The 20,215-nt window shown below is 41.3% G+C and overlaps 1 protein-coding gene across 2 annotated transcripts in view; it reads left to right on the top strand.

Annotated features, from left to right (window-relative positions):
• Positions 1-19,142, top strand: part of PHLPP1 (PH domain and leucine rich repeat protein phosphatase 1) — a 106,451-nt gene extending 87,309 nt beyond the window's left edge. Inside the window, exons 11-17 of one of the 2 annotated variants that reach the window (XM_075212957.1) lie at positions 1,157-1,357; positions 3,071-3,233; positions 8,476-8,606; positions 11,204-11,320; positions 12,165-12,359; positions 12,965-13,193; positions 16,712-19,142. In XM_075212957.1, the coding sequence (XP_075069058.1) occupies positions 1,157-1,357; positions 3,071-3,233; positions 8,476-8,606; positions 11,204-11,320; positions 12,165-12,359; positions 12,965-13,193; positions 16,712-17,854 (2,179 nt within the window). In that variant the 3' untranslated portion in view covers positions 17,855-19,142. Of the gene's footprint in view, positions 1-1,156; positions 1,358-3,070; positions 3,234-8,475; positions 8,607-11,200; positions 11,321-12,164; positions 12,360-12,964; positions 13,194-16,711 lie in introns of both variants that reach the window. The other variant, XM_075212956.1, reaches the window with a different exon arrangement.
• Positions 19,143-20,215: the final 1,073 nt, after the last annotated feature.

Raw genomic sequence — 20,215 nt, 5'->3', positions numbered from 1 at the left:
AGGTCTCCCTATTCTTCTTTTCTTTCTCAATACATTACTCGATAATCCCCTTTCACACTTTTTACCTAGCTTTTTAAAGAGCATGTAAAGCCACTGTTTCAGATCAATCTGTATTAAAGGGTGTGTATTACTGAGCTGAATAATATGCATGAAATGCAGCAGATTGAGATTAAGGAGTAGCTGCTGTGACATCACTGTGCAGGGCCAGCGGTAAGCGCCATGTTAGCCGGGACAAGCACGCATGTGCCCAAAAAATATATTGTAGTGCCAGCCAGCCCAGTCACTGGACCTGCCTTTATATATGAATTGACCAATCTCCACAGTACATTTTTGCTGCTCCTGTTTGCCAAGCTCAGTCCCCCTCTGTGTTAGAGAAGCGGCTCCCTCTTAGCAAGGCAACTTGCTGCAGAGGATTGAAGTAGAGTATAGTGGACATATTTAGTGAAGTATAAATACTCCAGTTATTTTGTGTGTATTCAGCTCCTTAATACATAGTCTTTAATATTTATCTTGCTGCATTAGATTGCTGTTTAAAGGATATGTCCACCTAATTAAACTCTTATGTAAAATGCACACGTATAAAACAAGTTTCTGGTTTTCACTGATTGCCTGGAACGTGGTTTACAGAAAGTCTTCATAGCTGTGTCATGCACCTGACTACTGCATTTTAAAATCTCAGCTTGGCAAGGTGTTTATGCCTGAACTTATGCACCTGAAGTTACTGGCTTGTAGAGTATTTTCTCAGAAACTAAAGGTGAAAGAGAACACTTACTATTAGTTAACTTCCTAATAGGTAGTTTCTTCATTCACAACTCTAGGTGCGGTGTCCTATTTCACTTATCTTACAGCATGGAAAAGTCACCTGACACAAATACTTTTGTGCTTGGCATGATTAAGTTAAACTTTGTTTGGTCTGTCATTTTCCATCCATTCAGTCCAACAAACATTAACGGTGTGTAGTGTTATATCATTGGTCTGGATGGATGAAAAACTACTGAACAGACCAAAACGGAGACACGCTCCTCCTAGTTTGTACAATTGAGCAAAGCCATTGCTTAAACCTTTGAGGTTAACGCTCAAATATCTATTTTCAAATATTATTGTCCTCAGCTTCGTTTAACGTGTAAATTGCACTCCTTTTCTTTTCCTTATTCAGCTTAAGATGCTTGAATGCCTCAGCCAACAATCTGGAAATGCTTCCTGCCGCATGTTTGTCTGAGGAGACGCAAAGCTCGTTGCAAGAGCTGTATGTGACCAAAAATAATCTCTCCGATAAATGTGTGCCACTGTTAACGGGACATCCCCATTTGAAGATTTTGCACATGGCCTTCAATCACCTGCAGACTTTTCCAGCAAGGTATATTGTATTTATTTTCCTAATCTTTAAACTTATTGCAACAAATGAGTCTCCATACCTTGAACGATCTGCATATTCTGAAAGTATGGTGGGAATTGTAAGTATTCCTATGTGCTTGTTGAGGTCATAATCTAGCTAAATACGTCATTGCATTTTAAAACTACACATTTCTGGGGGTTAAAACTGTTCATTTAAACTAATAAAATTCTGTCTGTTTGGAAAAATCTTTAGAAATGTTTTTTCGTTCTGAAATGTTCATTGGCTCAGCACAATATTGATGTGCTCATTTAATTATTGAAATGATATTGTTTTGGGAAAAGTGCCTGTCTGGTGTTTAGTCCTCTTACATCATGTGGAAAATACTTGATGCCAGTAGCTGCATCCATGATCCGACCAGCATTTGTAGAAAGTGCCATGGGTACAGTTTTTGTGCATGTTATAGTGATCAATCACTGTATTGACAATGCTGACACTGCATTCATATCCTCTCAATGGGTGCTGGTAACTGACGCTAGACACAAAACATGAAAAGGTTTATTTATATTAGAACTCCAAATTAAGAGGCACACTCTTTGCTTTTAATAGTGTTAACGTTGTTTTAATTTATTGCATTACATCAATTCTGCAATCTCAGTTCTTATTGGTGTAGGAATCCCCTTGCTGATCTCTATAATTTTCTTAATGCTCAGCTTTTTCAAGGAAGGGGAAACTAAGCACATGTCAAAGGACATTTGCTATAACATGCATTGCTGCAAGTGGGGACAGGTAACATATTCATTCCAAGTCAATGACTCAGGAATCAGGGTGGAGCTGCTCCAAAATATGGCATCATCTAGTGAATAAAGTATAGAGGGTGCAACGCCATAAAGAGTATGCAGTAGCCTATCCAGGTGTGGCTACACCAGTTCTGATCGACAGCAAAAACAGAAGGGGTTGACAGCACAGAATGATGGGAGTGAAATTATACTTTGTTTCTTGCCTTTAATTCAGCACTGCATCCTGTAAAACAATGATGTTTCAAGGGACAAAGACCCTTTTCAAAGTTTATTCAAGATGCACTCATAAATAAAAGTCAACAAACTAAGCGCACTTGCCCACTGGCAGACTACCGAATTCCGGGTCGGTCTCTCATGAGAGTAGACCATTCTCCCACATCCTGCCCACCTAGTGAAGTGGGCAGGATGGGAGCCTCCATGAAGCGATTCGGGGTGAATCCACCTCCATGAAGCGATTCGGGGTGAAAGCACCATTATGCCCCACGCGGCATAATGGTGCTTTTGTATTATTGCATCGTGGCGGTGGGGCCAAAATTAGGCGATTTGCCCTGTCCAGTCTCCTTCCGGCCTCACACTTCAGCTCCCCTATGGGATCTCCCAGGTGGGGAGGTATAAAAAGTAGGTGAGTATAAGCTTCTCTGTTATAACTGTGTGCTGTCTGTTCCTTCTGCTTTTCCAGCAGTGAAAAAATATTTTATTTATTTTCGTAACATATTGATAGAAATGTGTGCACCAGCAGTATTCCAAATAAATATAGCGAAACAATTATTATATTGAAAGTTATTATAATCAGACTGCATCGTTACTGCTGTGTACTGATACTCTGTATTTTTGCGTGCTACATTCCAGTTATTCACAGGTATTCACAACTATGCTGAATAATGGTTACAAATGAAAATACACGTTTCTCTATTTTTTTCTATTTGCTATTGTAAAGTAAAATGGCCAAACTGGAAGAGCTGGAAGAGATAGATCTCAGTGGAAACAAGCTGAAAGCCATACCAACCACCATCATGAACTGCAGACGTATGCACACCATCATTGCCCACTCAAACTGCCTGGAAGTCTTCCCTGAAGTTATGCAGCTCTCAGAGGTCAAGGTCAGTTTGTCACTGTATGTTATCAATCCTGCCTCTGATAAACAGGCTGTTTCACCTCCCAAGAGGCCAGAAATCCCTGCCTTTTCTGTATATCTGCCTGGTGGAAGGAAGTGTTGTCTATTATTTCATGTCTGTGGAACTGGGCAGACATTTATGAACAGACAGTAAATGACATCATTGCAAACTTCCCAAGTGGCCAGATTTTATGGGACTGTCCAGCTTGTCAGGAATGTGGGGAGGTGTGTTCTGCTGTCACTGAGAGCACATAGTCCGTGTGAGTTAGTTTTAGTGAGGGGTGGTTGGCGTCGGCCTAGCAATTTAAAGGCTCTAGAAACACTCCAAGAGGATGTGACATGCCACCAGTGTGGTGTGACATCACTTTTCATTGACACATACAGTGTCCTTTAAATACTGGTAGGTATGTAATTTTAAAAAATAAGACCATAATCCTGTATATAGTGATATCTTGACAAAGTATGATGTGCTAAGTGATATGCAAAAAGATGAGTACATCACATCATCCACACAGGTAAATGCATTATGGCCTTCGGTGACTTGCAAGAGCAGCTTGTAAAATCTCAATTCCTCCTTTATCCCTCGTCTTATAAGAACAGAATTGGTAGTGTGAAATAAATTGATTAGCATTAGCTATTTAACATAATGCATAGAGCACGCAATCATCTTTGTGGTTGGTGGATAGTGTATAAGAATGGATATCTTCCACCTTATTCTTAGCGCCGGCATTCAGAAATGCATGCAACAAATAGAAGATCATTGTAAGTGCTGCTAATTTGGTTATAGTGTTGTCAAAGGTCTTGTACAAGTTTATAGCTGTGCACAATTCTTGCTTGCATTCGGACTTTATTATTTAATTATGCCGAGCACCATCATTTGGTCTTTGTCCATAGTCAATCATCAAAGCTAGCTTCCCTCCATTTGTTCCCTTTCTCGTAATGCAAACAACAGCTGCAGGCTACAAGTTCTCTGCGGTTAATATTTTGCAGCAGAGTACTTTAATGTACCCATCTGCCTCCTCCACTAAGAAGAAAAGTCACTTCTGTTCAATCTCATTTTGCTAAATTGAAAATCTGCAGGAGTTGTGTAAAGATTAACTTCTCCCGGAAACAATCCACCACTCTTTTACGTACAGATGTAATGGCTTTGCTTGTATGTTCATTGAAAATGTGCCGGTACCAAAGATGGACGTAATGAAGTAGCAGGTAGAAGCCAGCTACTTTTTCCTTTCCCCATCTTACACACACTCTGAAATATAGACCTACATCATCTCAGTTAAATAGACAGGGGAAAAGATGCATAGTATGAGTTATTTCAAGAAGGGAGAGTTGGCCACAATTGCTGAAAAAAAGTATTAAAGCTGATCTCCACCTTATATGGCTTCTACAACACCCCAAACACACACAGACACACACACACACACACCCCAAACACACACACATACACACACAGCAATTCTGTCACTCTGGCAGGGCCGCAGCTGCCATCCTGCTTGTTGAGGGGATGGGGTCTTAGTAGTGGACAACATGCCACATCAGAGTTGTTCTCGATTCACTTTATAGGCTGAGTTTGCTTTTTACTATTTATCTATTTGAAGTGCCATCCTGAGTTCCCTGATGTCAGAGCACTGTTGCAGTGTGGGGGGGATCTTAGGGTGCTGCCAGTTGAAATCCCCTGAAGGGTCTAGGTTTCAGTGGTGTGGCAGAATACAGTAGGGGACTTTACGCCTTAAGAATATCTCAGTGTTGCAGGTATGTAGCAAACAATCTGCATATCTTAATGGCGATTTAGGTTTCAGGTGTTTAATGATCACCTATAACCGCAATATAGTTTTGAGCATAGTAGACAGGTTCACCAAAATGCCAGTCATTACTAGAAACATTCCAACAGGTGACTTTCAGGATGTCACGCCAGATCAGAGTAGGATAATACTTGGTAGCTTGTGGGCTGATTGCCTACTCACCAAATTGTAATGTTGTTACAGTGTGTAATCTCCACCTCCTTGCTGCACAGATCCGAACTTGGGAGAGTTCGGTATATTCCTGGCTTGAGCTTGGTTTTATAAGGAGAAAGCACGGCTTATACAGTTTTGTATCTACTGTTACAGGTACTTATTGGTTAAGGAAAGTGGGTGGGTTATATTAGAAGAAAATACTAGATTAGAGCAATAGTGTATTTATAAAAATAAAATAAAAAAATAAGGGCTTGTTCACACCTATCAGGGCTTTTCGCACATTAATAACCTCATGAAAAGTACAATCAAAATGTGTGAAATAGGAGTGGATGTTACCATTGCCAAGACTGCAGACTATCACTTTAAGTGTTCAGAATTGAATATGTGCTTCCAGTAGATTGGATTGGTAAAAGCATAAGCATAAAACATGGATCTCTAAAGCATATGGTCGTTTTCATGTGTTCTTGCCCATTTTTCCAGAGCACATGTGTGAACGAGCCCTAATAATTAGTGCAATTATCTTTTAGAGCCAAGAAAAGTTTTATATGCAATAGATGATATTTTGATGATTCAGTCAGTAGTTGCGAAATGTATAGCGTGTCCTTATTCTAATGAAGTATTTACATGATTTTAAGGCATCGTTTGTGCATCTATCAAATGTATTTACTGACAGCCATTGGAAGACTATTAACTTGCCCATGCTCGTATTGCTGTCATATTATGCAAGTATCCAGTGTTTATAAGAAGGGCACAAGTTTTGTTAGACCTAACACAGGTAATGAGGATAGAGGTGTACAAATGTATTCCAAATGCATAGAAGATAAATTCTTCAAGTCAGGGTAGAAATAATTCTGATAGCTTTCCACAAATTGTTAAACTACAGGCTTTTTTTTAACTTCATACACTATACTTACAAACTATTACCATCTGATTAAGAACCAAAGAGCTGTGCTGTACGTTGGTGGTGTGTGCACTAAATATTTACTGATTATCGTGCTGTATTACACATACAATACATTGGGTTGTATTATAATGCAATGAACACGCTGAGCAGAGGAGTTCTACTTCTCGGTGAGGAATTTCTCTAAGTAGAATTGTTTTTATAATTGAAGGTACTGACTAAACCAGTGGTTCCCAAACTTTTGCAGTTCGCGGCACCCTTAGAGTCTCCAAATTTTTTCAAGGCACCCCTCCAAAATAATTACTGAGCAGTCCTGTTTTAGAAGTAGTTGGGTCACAAAATTGTAATAAGTATTTCTGTCGTGACCTAAATACTTATTTAGTTGTATGCAAAAATGCCCCTCTGCATCCGGACACTCTGCCCCCTCTGCATCCAGGCACACTGCCCCCTCTGCATCCAGGCACACTGCCCCCTCTGCAACCAGGCACACTGCCCCCTCTGCAACCAGGCACACTGCCCCCTCTGCAACCAGGCACACTGCCCCCTCTGCAACCAGGCACACTGCCCCCTCTGCAACCAGGCACACTGCCCCCTCTGCAACCAGGCACACTGCCCCCTCTGCAACCAGGCACACTGCCCCCTCTGCATCTAGGCACACTGCGCCCTCTCACGTTGCCCCCTCTGCCCTCTCACGTTGCCCCCTCTGCCCTCTGTCACCCTCCTCTGCCCTCTGTCACCCTCCTCTGCCCTCTGTCACCCTCCTCTGCCCTCTGTCACCCTCCTCTGCCCTCTGTCACCCTCCTCTGCCCTCTGTCACCCTCCTCTGCACTCTGTCACCCTCCTCTGCACTCTGTCACCCTCCTCTGCACTCTGTCACCCTCCTCTGCACTCTGTCACCCTCCTCTGCACTCTGTCACCCTCCTCTGCACTCTGTCACCCTCCTCTGCACTCTGTCACCCTCCTCTGCACTCTGTCACCCTCCTCTGCCCGCTGTCACCCTCCTCTGCCCGCTGTCACCCTCCTCTGCCCGCTGTCACCCTCCTCTGCCCGCTGTCACCCTCCTCTGCCCGCTGTCACCCTCCTCTGCCCGCTGTCACCCTCCTCTGCCCCCTGTCACCCTCCTCTGCCCCCTGTCACCCTCCTCTGCCCCCTGTCACCCTCCTCTGCCCCCTGTCACCCTCCTCTGCCCCCTGTCACCCTCCTCTGCCCCCTGTCACCCTCCTCTGCCCCCTGTCACCCTCCTCTGCCCCCTGTCACCCTCCTCTGCCCCCTGTCACGCTGTCCCCCTCCTCTGTCCCCCTCCTCTGCCCTCCTCCTCTGCCCCACGCCAGGCGCCAGCTATAGAAAAAAGAAAGCAAACAGAAACTTGTGAATCCGCGCGGCGCTAGGACCCTGCAGCCTCCTCTCTCGCGCAGCTGTCACTGACGTCGATATTCATCGACAGCTGCGGTAGAGAGAAGGCTGCTGGGTCATAGCGCCGCTCGGATTGGTAAGTTTCTGTTTGCTTTCTTTTTTCTAGGGCTGGCCCGCGACACCCCAGTGACAGCGCTGCGGCACCCCAGTGACAGCGCCGCGGCACACACTTTGGGAACCGCCGGACTAAACAATCTTCCCTTAGCTCTTAAACAGATTTAGCACATACGCATGTTCCATTTTGGTGACCACGTAGGCAAGTGAATGGTCATCAATTTAAGTTTCATCTCTATATAATATTTTTTTTAAGTCTGTTATTGAATTGCAGCAGATTAGATGTATTTAGGTGTTTAATACTATTGTCCATTGTAGTTGTAGAGACCTAAAATGAAAATGAAATAAACCTAAATGAGTGTTTAAAAAAAAAAAGAAAAAAAAAAGCGTAAACTCATGTTTCAATTAATTATCCTTTTTCCAGAGACACGTCTGGTAACTTCCTTAAGCAGGGGCGCACGCAGGTGGGGATTCTGGTTCACTTTCCCCCCCCCCCCTAAAAATCCTGCGTTTGCCCCCTGTTAAGTGACAGGATAAAAGTTGATGAAAGTAGTATTCACTAGTTTAAGTAAACTCAAAATTTACAGCTTGCTCTAAATGAAAATGCTAATTTTTGTGTGATTACAGTCACTCCCAAGGACTCAGACATGCACATTGATGTACAGTTTTTGTAGCCTTACATTCCAAAGTTAGTTTGACCCTTTGGCAAAGCACTAAATTGCTGGCTGCCATAGCTAGGATTTGATCTCTTGCCCAGACTATGAGAGAAGTTGATAGAACTTAAGAAACAATTTCGTGGAGCTCAACAATTGACTTCTAAATGTGATTTCATAAGAAGCACAAACTTATTCTGTGTATTTATGTTGTAACATGTTCTTATTTTGTTTTCATTACTTCTCCCACAGTGTGTGGATTTAAGCTGCAATGAACTGACTGAAATAACATTGCCTGAAAACCTCCCTCCTAAATTGCAAGAACTGGACCTGACTGGCAATGCACGGTTGCTGCTGGACCACAAGACCCTGGAGCTGCTTAAGTGAGTGTCCTTTGCTTTGTCATGTGATTTTCCACCTGATATGGCATCGTAATGACTGGGAAAAAGTGTACTGTAACTCAACAGGGGAGAGCTTTCTTTTACAGAGAAGCTGATGAAATACAAGCACACTCCACCATTCATTGTACAATTGGTCAGAGTACTATTATATTCCAGCATTTGTAGGTCAGAATATGCTGCTTTACAGTTCAGCCAGCCACATCATAGGTCTACCATCAAGTTATGTCTCTACACTGATTTATTTTATTTTATTTTTTTGCTTCTTCTATTGGTAATGAGGTTAATTATCACACAGCTATGTGTAAACATTTGCTGAAATGGCCAGTCACAAAATGACTTATTAAAGGTTGCCTATGTGTAATTTACACTGGTCACCTGTTTTTGTTTTTGTTTTTTGATTTGTTTGGTTTTATTAATAATACTCTGCCTGAAAAATCAAAATTAGTGCTCTGCAAATGGTACGAGTTTTTCCATGATGTGCTCCTAGGATGTTTGGTCATCAGTGTGAGTGGGAGTCAAAGCTGTAGTGTGTTCTGGAAGGTGACAGGCAGACTTAACGGTTACTGATGTTTAGAAAGCAAGATTGTCTTTTACATGCTCCTCCTAAGTATAGCTATAAGGTGCTTATACTTAGTGGAGAAGGCACTCATGTAAGATCATTTTAACATCACTGTACTCAAATGAGAGCTTGTGAATTATGAGATGATTATGTCTGATGTAAATTACATGTAGTACTGATAACCTATTGACAAGAGGTATATGGTTATGGTTTATTATATAAGATGTGACGGACAACAAATTGTGTGTGTGTATATATATATATATATATATTTTTTTTTTTTTTTTGCTAATTGGTTCTTAAGAGGACTTTCTATTACGATAAGCACTTCATGAGGCTCCTTGTAAGAACAAAAACGCCTGTGAATTCCAATCCTCTGTCCTTTACAACTATGCTGTTTTAGGAACCCTTACTATTCAGATACAGCTTTCGTCATTGGACCCACACATTGCTACTTTCATCATGAGCCTCATAGCTGTAGGTGCTCCTGCAGAAATTACCATTGGGGAGAGAGTAAATGTAGTTTGTGTATGTAGCTAGTAACTTCATCTGGTTTTAGACCTACTTTCTCATGTGAAACTTGGGAGCATGGCTGCTACCATAGAGAATTTTGAATGGTGTCTCCATTTTTAAAACAGATTTGATAGGTTAGAGCAGTGATTCACAAACTGTGCGCCTAGGCTCCCTGGGGTGCCTTGGAGATCTCACAGGGGTGCCTCAGCCAGGGCCAGTGGTAAGCAAGGCAGGGGACTACTTGGTAATTATTTTGGCTTAGGGGTGCCTTGAAAAAATTTTGTAGACCCTAAGGGTGCCTTGAACTGAAAAAGTTTGGAATCCACTGGGTTAGTGTATGTTTTACATTCTTTTTCCAAAATGGGGGAGACATACACATAGGGCATGAAATAGGTGCAGTTAGGATTATTATTTTTATTTATAAGGCGCCACAAAAGGTATGCAGCACCATACATGACATGTACAGAAAGCAGTGATCAATAACACAACATGATACATAAGAACAGAATACAAAGACCAGGCATACTGAATTAATAAAAATACAGGTAACATGGTAATGTAGATCAAATTATATGAGGGATAGTGAGTGAGAGTGATGGTAGTAACCAGCGGCAAGTAGCCCCAAGCTTAAGAAAACAGGGCTAGCGAAGCAGGCAAAGAGGTACAGAGAGTGATAGAATATTAGAAGGAGAACACAAGGAAAGAGGTCCCTGCTTGTGAGAGCTTACATACATAAAGGAAAGGGAGAGACACAAATAGGGTGGTACTGACTGGGGGAGTGCTGGTGAAAGCCGGGACAAGGTAGTTAGGAAGAAGGCTGATAGGCTTGAATAAAGAGATTAATCTTAAGGCACGCTTGAAGCCTTTGAGAGTTGGGGCTAACTTGTTGAAGCATGGGAGATCATTCCACAGCTGATGAACAGCCTGGGCATAGTCCTGGAGGCAGGAGTGGGAAGAGGAAATCAGAGAAGTAGTGAGGCAGTGGTCATTGGCAGGGGGGGCGAGGCGAGGAGTGTAGAGATGAGGTTGGAGAGTATAGAATAAACTAGCCAATCTGAGCCTTAGGGTGTTAACAGCAGCACATGGTATTTAAGCCCCCCAGCTTCTGTTTGTCCTTGACGACAGTTCTATAAGTTTGTCGTTGGAGTAGATAGTCTGAGCATCTAAACATTAACAGGAGATAGTAATGATGTGCTGCTCCTGTCAAATGCACCTCTACGGGAATCAAAGATCATACATCTATCATCATATGATCACTACTTAACATGCACAAAGCTTAGACTAGACTAGTGATTCTGTTCCCTGGCATGGCTGCTATGCAAACTATTCAGATGCATTGCCTGAATAGTTTGTATAGCTCTTCAACACTTGATAACATGGGTTTTAAAGACAGAATTATCACTGGGCTACCTGCATGTGAAAGACAATATGTCTTGGGGGAGGGGGGGAATTAAAATGTATTGCTATGAGAACTGTACACTTTATCCATCTTTTCTTGTCATAGCAGTAACATTCGATCTTTCAAAGTGGATCAGCCGTCGTGCGGATTCTCTGCCAGCGAAGCGTCTGGAGCTCCCGCTGTGTGGAGCCATGGATACACAGAGGCCTCAGGAGTCAAAAATAAGTATGTCCTATTAAGCATGTAAACACCAGTTTGGGCCATCTCTCATCAAGCTCTCAACTCCAGTCGTCCTACTAAGAGCATCACTTTTCTGCGGGTCTAAAAAGAAGGGTTGAGCATGCTCTATTTAAACATGGTAAAAACTCTGCATGTAAAATCATAGCATATCAGATACTCCCCTCAGATAACATTGAACTATATATGACCGTATTGTCTGTCTCTGCAGCAGTTTATACTGAAGTAAATGTGAGAATCGTACGTATGCCTTGAATGTTAGAAATAGATTCTTTCTCATGTGAAACTTGGGAGCATTAATAGTAGACCAGGCCACTATGTCATATTGTATCTTGCCCTTTACTCTTGTCCTTTGTTGGCTGTGGTTGCCATGAGACAGCTGTAAGTGATGCGGGTAGTCTTCCCAGCACAGCAGTGCGCACCACTTGTGCAAGGAGAGCCCCACATCTCATCTGCATTGATTGCTTTCTGAAAGGATTTGCTTTCAAGTGTCTACATGGAATGATGTCAGCTGTGAGGAATGTTAACTGCTTGCATGCCACCTGCTTGAAAGTGTTTCACACAGTCCTGTTCCCACAGGACCCATCTAAGCAACCTTTCCGATATGGAAATAGAGGATTAGTAGCATAACTTAAAAGCTATGTATTGTCTGGAAGAAAAAACATTTCTAGTATCTCTATAGCAAGATCACTAAAGGGTCCTGTGTTTTGTTTTGTTTTTTTGTTTTTTTTAATCCTTTCATATGCTTTTGCACTTTGGTAGATATTACATAGGTGTATATAATTCTATGCTGGAACATCTCATCTAATCACTTTTTTTCTATTTTTCTCAGGCTGTGTGTGGCTTCCCTTCTAGTTAACAACTTCTGTGATAACCGTGAAGCTGTGTATGGTGTGTTTGATGGAGAGCGTAACGTAGAGGTGCCCAGTTTGTTGCAGTGTACCATGTGCGATATCTTGGCAGATGAGCTTCAGAAAACAAAGAATGAGGAGGAGTACATGGGGAACACCTTCCTTGTCATGCAGAGGTAATTTTGGCATCTCTGCAGCTCACAGCAGACATAACTGAAAATATGCACACTGTCAATTTCATTTAATTGTGTAGTAATTTGTTTGAATATTCTACTAGCAATGGTATAGGGTTATTTTCCTGGAATCTCATGTTTTGAGATGGTGTTTACTGCATACAAGACACACCTATTGATCTCTCCTGTGTCCATATGAACTCTGCTACCTGTCACTCCCATTGGTAACCAAAATAGTGAAAAATGCAAAACTGCAAACATTTCCAGTGATCACTAATAAAAAGGCTGCTCTGTTAAACCTTGGAAAATATTCTTTCCATTGGTCAAACAATGAAAGGAACTATGGAAATTCTATAAGTAATATATGGTCCAGGTATGAGGGTCTTACACACCCTTCTGTTCTTTTGTAGTCTCTTGCTCCATTTAGAGTCTGAAATAACTTCTTCTCAGACATGCATGTGCAGAACACCATCACATCTTACAGATTGCTACTAACAGAATGTTGTCTTAGACTTGTATCAACAATTTAGTTCTTGCAATACAAGACAAAACACCCTGCATGTAACGATCTTCTTTCGTGTGTGAACTTTACAAATTTTTCACTGTAGGAAGCTGGGCACTGCTGGGCAGAAACTTGGGGGCTCTGCCGTTCTTTGCCACATAAAGCACGATCCTATGGACCCAGCGGGTTGCTTTACACTGACCTCTGCCAATGTGGGAAAATGCCAAACTGTGCTATGCAGAGGCGGAAAACCACTCAACTTGTCCAAGTCTTACACTGTTTGCTGCGAGGAAGAACTGAAGCGAGTGAAACAACATAAGGCAATTATAACAGAGGTAAGGTCATGTCACTCTGGGCTCTATGGAACAAAACTAGTCTGATAGTCAAAATAACCTTTTGTTAAATGCTGATTTACTATTTGATAAAACTCACTGCTAAAATAGATGCCGCAAGTAAGCTGTTTGGCTGACAGCTGAGTGAAGGGCAGTTTTTTTCATCTTGTTCATAATCTTTATTACTATCATTAGTATTTGACATTGTTATTTTCTGATTTGTTGCACATCTCCTCCTATATAATGTCAATGAAAGAACACCCATTAATGAAATATAAATTTTCTGTTATAACAGTTTTGTTAATGGCTTACACTACATGGCCAAATGTATGTGGACACAGCGATTGTTAATTAGTGTGTTTGGCTATTTCAGCCATAACCATTGCTAACAGGCACAAAAGATCAAACATACAGCCATGCAATCTCTGTAGTCAAACATTCGCACTAGAATGAGTCGTACTGAAGAGCTCATTGACTTTCAACATGGCATGGTCATAGGATACTAGAGCTTCCCTGGTCTACTGTAAATGCTGTTATCGTGAAATGGAAACGTCTGGGAGCAGCAACAACTGGGAAGCAATAGGCTACACGAGTTCACAGAACGGGACCGCCAAGTGCTGAAGCACCTAACACACATAAACTGGCTTTCTTTGGTTGCAACACTCGATACAGAGTTCCAAACTACCTCTGGAAGCAATGTCAGCACAAGACCTGTTCGTCTGGAGTTTAATGGCTTCAGTATCAATGGGCTAGCAGCCGCACACCAGCCTCGGATCACCATGCACAATGCCAAAAAGGTACTGGCGTAAAGCACACCACTATTGGCTCTGGAACTGTGGAAACACGTTCTCTGGAGTGATAAATCGCACTTCAGCACCTGGCAATCTGACAGACGAATCTACGTTTGGCATATGCCTGGAAAATGCCTCCTACCTGAATACATACTGCCAACTGTTAAGTTTGGTGGAGGTGGAATAATGGTCTGGGGCCTAGGCCTCTTAGTTCCAGTGAAGGGAAATCTTAATACTACATCATACAATGACAGAATCTAGAGAATTGTGTGCTTCCAGCTTTGTGGCAACAGTTTGGAGAAGGTCTATTTCAGCATAGCAATGTCCTGTGCACAAACCGAGATCCATCAAAAAATGGTTACCCAAGTTTGTTGTGGAGGAACTTGACTGACATACATAGAATCCTGACCCCAACCCCATAAAACACTTTTTGGATGAATTGGAATGCCGACTGAGCGCCAAGGCTCATCGACAACATCCATGGCCAACCTCACTAATGCTCTTGAGGCTGAATGTATGTGAATCCTCGCAGCCAAGTTCCAAAATCTAGTTAATATCATTCCCAGAAGAATTGAGGCTGTTGTAATCGCTGGGGGGGGGGGCGCGGACAACTCCAGATTAATACACGTGGTTTTGGAATGAGATGTTCACCAAGCACATATGGATGCGATCTCTGGATCTCCACATAATTTTGACCAGGTGGTGTATATATAATTAAAGTGATATACCTATGCAAATTGGACATACAGTACCAGGTGTCATATCGATCTGTATTGCGTTAGTGAAATCTGCAGCAAACTATTTCATAGTGGAATCCTTTATATCCCACATGGTAAAGTGTTAGAATTCTTCTCTCTCTAGCTCTTCTGTAATAGTTGTGAGTATATGTTCAATCTATCCTCTGTTGTAAACCAGCTCTAGTTACTATATTAGGAAGTTAGTAAGGTGTAGGATTGATACATAATGTGTCCCTCACACATATTAACAGGTCAGCTTTTTATGTGTACATTGAATGAACTGTGTGGTATGTTTCTAGGCCAATTATGTAACCATGTTTTAATGATTGATCCCTTTTAAATGTCACTTTACATTATTTTACCCTGCAAAACACACTTGCTGCCATTTCTCTAGAGTTGTGTGAGGTGTAAGTTGAGAGCACTCTGCTGACATTTCTGTGTCCCCTGAAATAGGAAGGTATTGATGAGATGTAAATGAAATGTCAAAGCTGTAGGGATTTGTTGTTGCAGGACTAGGATCTAAGAGATTCAGCACTATTGGAAGAAGTGGAAGTGCTCATCCTGTGCTCGATCACAGCATCACAGAACAGTTCTCATTCATCCGACTGTTCTTTGTGATGTTATGTTCTTCTTCCTCTTGCCGTCCTGAAAACAGATCCCACCTCCATCCTGTGCAGAAAGTAATTGGAGCATAAATAACCCTGAGCTGCAGCTGGCTGGATAAAGCTGCTTTCTAAAATGGCCACCACAACTTGCTTTAACCCCTACAATGCCTAAGCTTTCCAGCTACAGAAATAACTGGTTTCAGCAGTGTTGCTGGTGTGCAGCATGCGTTCTGTAAGATGACTAATATTAGGAAAAGAAATGGTATCTAATTATGTTTGCCTATGGTGACTGGGGGCTAACACGGGTTCTCTATCCAGCAGCGGGTGCCACAGTAAATGCTTGAGTTAGAACTTGCAAAATTCATCAATAATACTGAAAACAAGACATGAATAAATATGATGTGCATAATTATGGATATTAAGTCAGATTATTTCATGTTAAAGAGGAACTCTAGGCATAGAGTAAATTTTAATGCTAAATCTCCATGCCCCCAATGGTAGAACAATGTGTCCATTCTCTGGATCCCAGTGGTTTAGGGTAACTTGCCCCATCCAGCACAAGTAACGGCTGGTATCTCTGGGCATATGATCACATATTTGTGAATGTAAACTGCTCTCTTCAGATTGTTGGACCGAGCACAGTTTCCTTTTGTGGCAATTGTTAAGTTTTATGTGGTTGGGTTTCTCTCAACCTGTTTTATTAGTTCTGCTGTTTAGGAGTAAGGAGGAGTAATATTAAATCGCTGTCCGGTAGGGCTTCACCTTTTAGTCAAGAGACTGAGATTTGCAGTATAGCCAACAGCCAACCTGTAAACCCATTAATGACTATTGATGCCTTCCTGAATGTAACAGAACTTGCCACAATGAAATAACCTGTTCAGAACACTCAGCTGCCAAGATTTAAAATAGACACACTAACAAAATCCTCTTCATTAACCTAAAACATTTTATATTCAAATACTGTTAAAAACAATTAAATATACAAAGTCTTGTCTCCTCCAGGATCCCGTTGTAGTAAATATAATAGTCAGTCCTCCACATTAGGTGCTCTGTTTGAGCATTTCTGTTTCTCTGTCTCTCTGTCTCTGTCTCATATTGAGACAGCCATATTTTGCAACGCTGGCAACTGCCAGCAAAAAAAAGGAAACTGTAGCTTATTGTATCTGTTTAATAAATTGAAGACACATGAAGCTCTGTAGATACACCTGCTCTTTAATGACAGCTCTGCAAACCTAAAGCATTTTACCTCACTGTATAAAAATGTCTTGTTTCTGGTGTAACAATCAATGTAGAAATGTAAAAGCTTTTTTGTGATTTTCTTCTATGTGTATATTGGCATATTTTTATTGTAGTTGTATTCTATAATTCAATATGTTGTTCTTTTGCAGGATGGTAAAGTGAATGGAGTTACCGATTGCACACGTATTTTGGGATACACTTTCCTTCATCCTAGTGTTACTCCGAGACCACATGTTCAGTCTGTCGCCCTAACACCTCAAGATGAGTTCTTCATTCTCGGAAGCAAGGGTTTGTGGGATAGCCTTTCCGAGGAAGAGGCGGTTGAGACAGTGAGAAATGTGCCAGATGCCCTGGCGGCTTCTAAGAAATTATGCAGTCTAGCTCAAAGTTATGGCTGCAGTGGGAGCTTGTGTGCAGTAGTTGTACAGCTGAATGTTACAGAAGACTGCTTCTGCTGTTGTGAACTTAATGGTGGAATTCCTCCTCCCAGCCCTGGCATCTTCACACCGTCTGTCAATGTTGTTATTAAGGACCGTGCCCCAGACAGCTTAGGCATGCCATCTTCTAGCAGTGGACTGGCCTCTGAAATCAGCAGTGAGATATCAACTTCAGAAATGAGCAGTGAAGTGGGGTCTACAGCCTCCGATGAACCTCCTGTAGTTTCTCTTCATGAGAATGGAGTTGGCCCTGTGGGGTGCCCCAGTGAGCAGCGGTGTACACTACATCCTGTTTGTCTTTCAAGTTCCTTCCAACGACAGCTGTCTAGTGCCACTTTCTCCAGTGCCTTCTCAGATAATGGTCTTGACAGCGAAGACGAGGAACCCATTGAAGGTGTGTTTTCTAATGGAAGTAGAGTGGAGGTGGAAGTAGACATCCACTGCTCCCGAACCAAGAATGGTGTGCAGTCAGCGCCTACACCTCTCCCAGAGCCCACTGATGAGGGCATTGTTATAAGCGCCAACGAGGATGACCCTGGAGGCTTGTGCAGGAGGCAGGACCTTTCCTCCAACACACTTGGTCGTCATAGAAGAGGAAATGGCTCAGTGGCACCTACAGAAAGGAGTCACAATCTAATTGAGATTGCGGCAGATGCACCCTTACGAAAGGCAGGTGGTTATTTTGCAGCTCCTGCCCAGCCAGATCCTGATGATCAGTTTATTATACCTCCTGAACTTGAGGAGGAAGTAAAGGAGATCATGAAGCAACATCAGGAACAGCAACAACAGCAGCTTCTGCAGCACAGGCAATATCAAATGGATCAGTTACCAGACTACTATGATACACCACTATGACACTTTCATTCCCATTGAGTACATTTTAATAATAATACACTGCTTCCCCTGCTCTTCCAGTGATCTGGAAAAAAGTAGATTTTAGGTACTTTTTCTTTTTCTTTTTTTATTTCATTTTGTCCCTTTTTTTTTTCTTGAAACGTCTGTGCTCATCTTCCTTTTAAACTATCTTAATCACCCACTTTTCTCTTCTACTAGGTCGTCACTTACAGTACACCCCCCCCCTTTTTTTTTTTTAACTACCAGCTTTCTTCTACAGTCTCTTTAGCAATCTTCTTCTTTTTTTTTTTTTTTTTAAATCACTGTTTTCTGTAACATATCATGTTTAAGGAAACAAACTTTGAAGAAAAAGGTTTTGATGAAAAAAAGTTTAATATATTGCAGAGAAACAAATAATACAGATTTGTAATATTTTTTAAGAAAATAAGTAGTTTTGTTTATTTGGGAAAGAAGACGGTGTGTGGCGATGCCTAAGCCTTGTATTATACGCCTCCTTTTGGAAGTGAGAACGAGAACTGAATGATGTTTTGGTAGAGTGGCTGTGGGAAGTGCTAGACATTTGTAGGTCAATATGACTTTAACTCTTAGGAGTTGCTTACTTCTTCCGGTGACTTTAAATCACGGAGTTTCACTAATTTTCTCTGAGAGAACAGTTGATTAGGAAATTATGGCTCTTGCAGTGCTGACAGAACCTGCCCAGGTTACCCCAGGTAGCGTCTCCCAGCAATTTAAGGGTTAATGTATATAGCTTATATATTGTATAGTGTTCATCATGATAAACTCTGTGGTGCTGCAACCATCAGAAGGTTTTTGCTAGAGATTTACACCAAGAGTATGTTGCTCAGCTGACATGTGCATTGCTGGGAAAATTTAATATATTTTTTCGCTTTGAGAAGGCACAACCAGTATAAAATTGCTAAATTTGAAGGTTTTTTTTGTTTGTTTGTTTTTTTTTTTATATCAATCAAGTCGCAGTTCATGTAAATGACTGCTGGAAAATATAGTGATTTTTTTTGAAAAATGAAAAGAAAAAAAAAATAGTGGATTAAAAATGATCTGATGGACTGTTGTCCTCCTTTTCTGGACTGTGTTCTGTATTGCTGCCCCCAAAATCCAGCATGATTGTACAAATCCTACCCAGAGTTCTATCATTGCAGAATGCACAAATGAAAATGTCATCATTTTGGTATAATAAACATCAAACTTTACAAATAGCAAAGCCGATTGTCCTTTATTTAATGTACAATTGTTAAGCATTCACAATAAAGATGGAATGAGAACACCTACACTATTTATAACTGGAGTTAATTTTTACTTTTATAAATGTTACCTGAAGCATGAGCATATAGGTATTCTCATTTCTCTGCTCAGTTATGTCTATTACCAGTGGACACTGATAGAACTTCTGCTGAAATATAATAAAGCCATAGATTGCAATATAATAGTGCTCTTAATGCCCAAATCATTATTGATATGAGTTTTTCAGGCCTTAAAGAGGGTGGAGACCACTGGCCACATTCTATTGTTTATCATTATTGGCCATGGCCGAAGAAGGGAGTCCATGGGTTGGGTGTACAAGTCAATCAAGTTACTCCCACATCCAATACTAGGATGTAGTTTTGGGCAAGGTACACACTGCTGCTGCCGAGTTCCGCAGCAACTATGATTCATTTTGTAATTCGCTCACGTAGGTTTCCATCCTCATTAAGGTTCTATGTTTTCACCACAACATCATGTAATTCAAATAAAGGCGTTTTGGAATTAAAGAGGACTCTGAATGCCTCCATGTTGAAATACTCTTAAATATTCCTCTATATAGAAATGATCAATATGTAGTAATTGGTTTACCTCTGAGACATTCATTCTTACTTTCTTGTTTCCATTGTGCACCAATGCAAAATGGTGCTTAATGCATATTTTGTTTTTAAGGAAGAAAGTAGAGCGCAGCATAATGTGAACAGGCTGAAAGTTTCACCATGTCCTTTTTGTGACTTTTGGCCATCAGTCACAAGTTTGCATGTCCTATGAGCTTTTTTTAAAGGAAACAAATTGAGAAAAACAATATTTATGGCTACTGGAGTGTGGGAAGCCTTGGTTATGATTTTGTGGGTTTTATTTAGTATCTTGAGCACTAAGTTTTTATTTTCTGTTTCATCAAATCAGTGCCCCCCTCAAACATCCTGTTCCTCCAGCAGAGGGCATGTAATTTACTGCACTCTGTATGGTCCCTACTTGAGGCTGGTGTCAGGCTGCTCTACACTTTGTACTTAGCTAGCTCCCTCCATGTGTTGCAGTTGTGCTGCTTCCATTACAGAGTGCCTTTTTTTTTTTTTACCACTTTTTTTTACCAGAGACACTATT

This window comes from Mixophyes fleayi, chromosome 5, assembly GCF_038048845.1.
Source record: "Mixophyes fleayi isolate aMixFle1 chromosome 5, aMixFle1.hap1, whole genome shotgun sequence".
NCBI lineage: Eukaryota > Metazoa > Chordata > Amphibia > Anura > Limnodynastidae > Mixophyes > Mixophyes fleayi.
The sequence above is the reverse complement of the archived record's forward strand: the minus strand, read 5'-3'. Positions and strand labels throughout refer to the sequence as shown.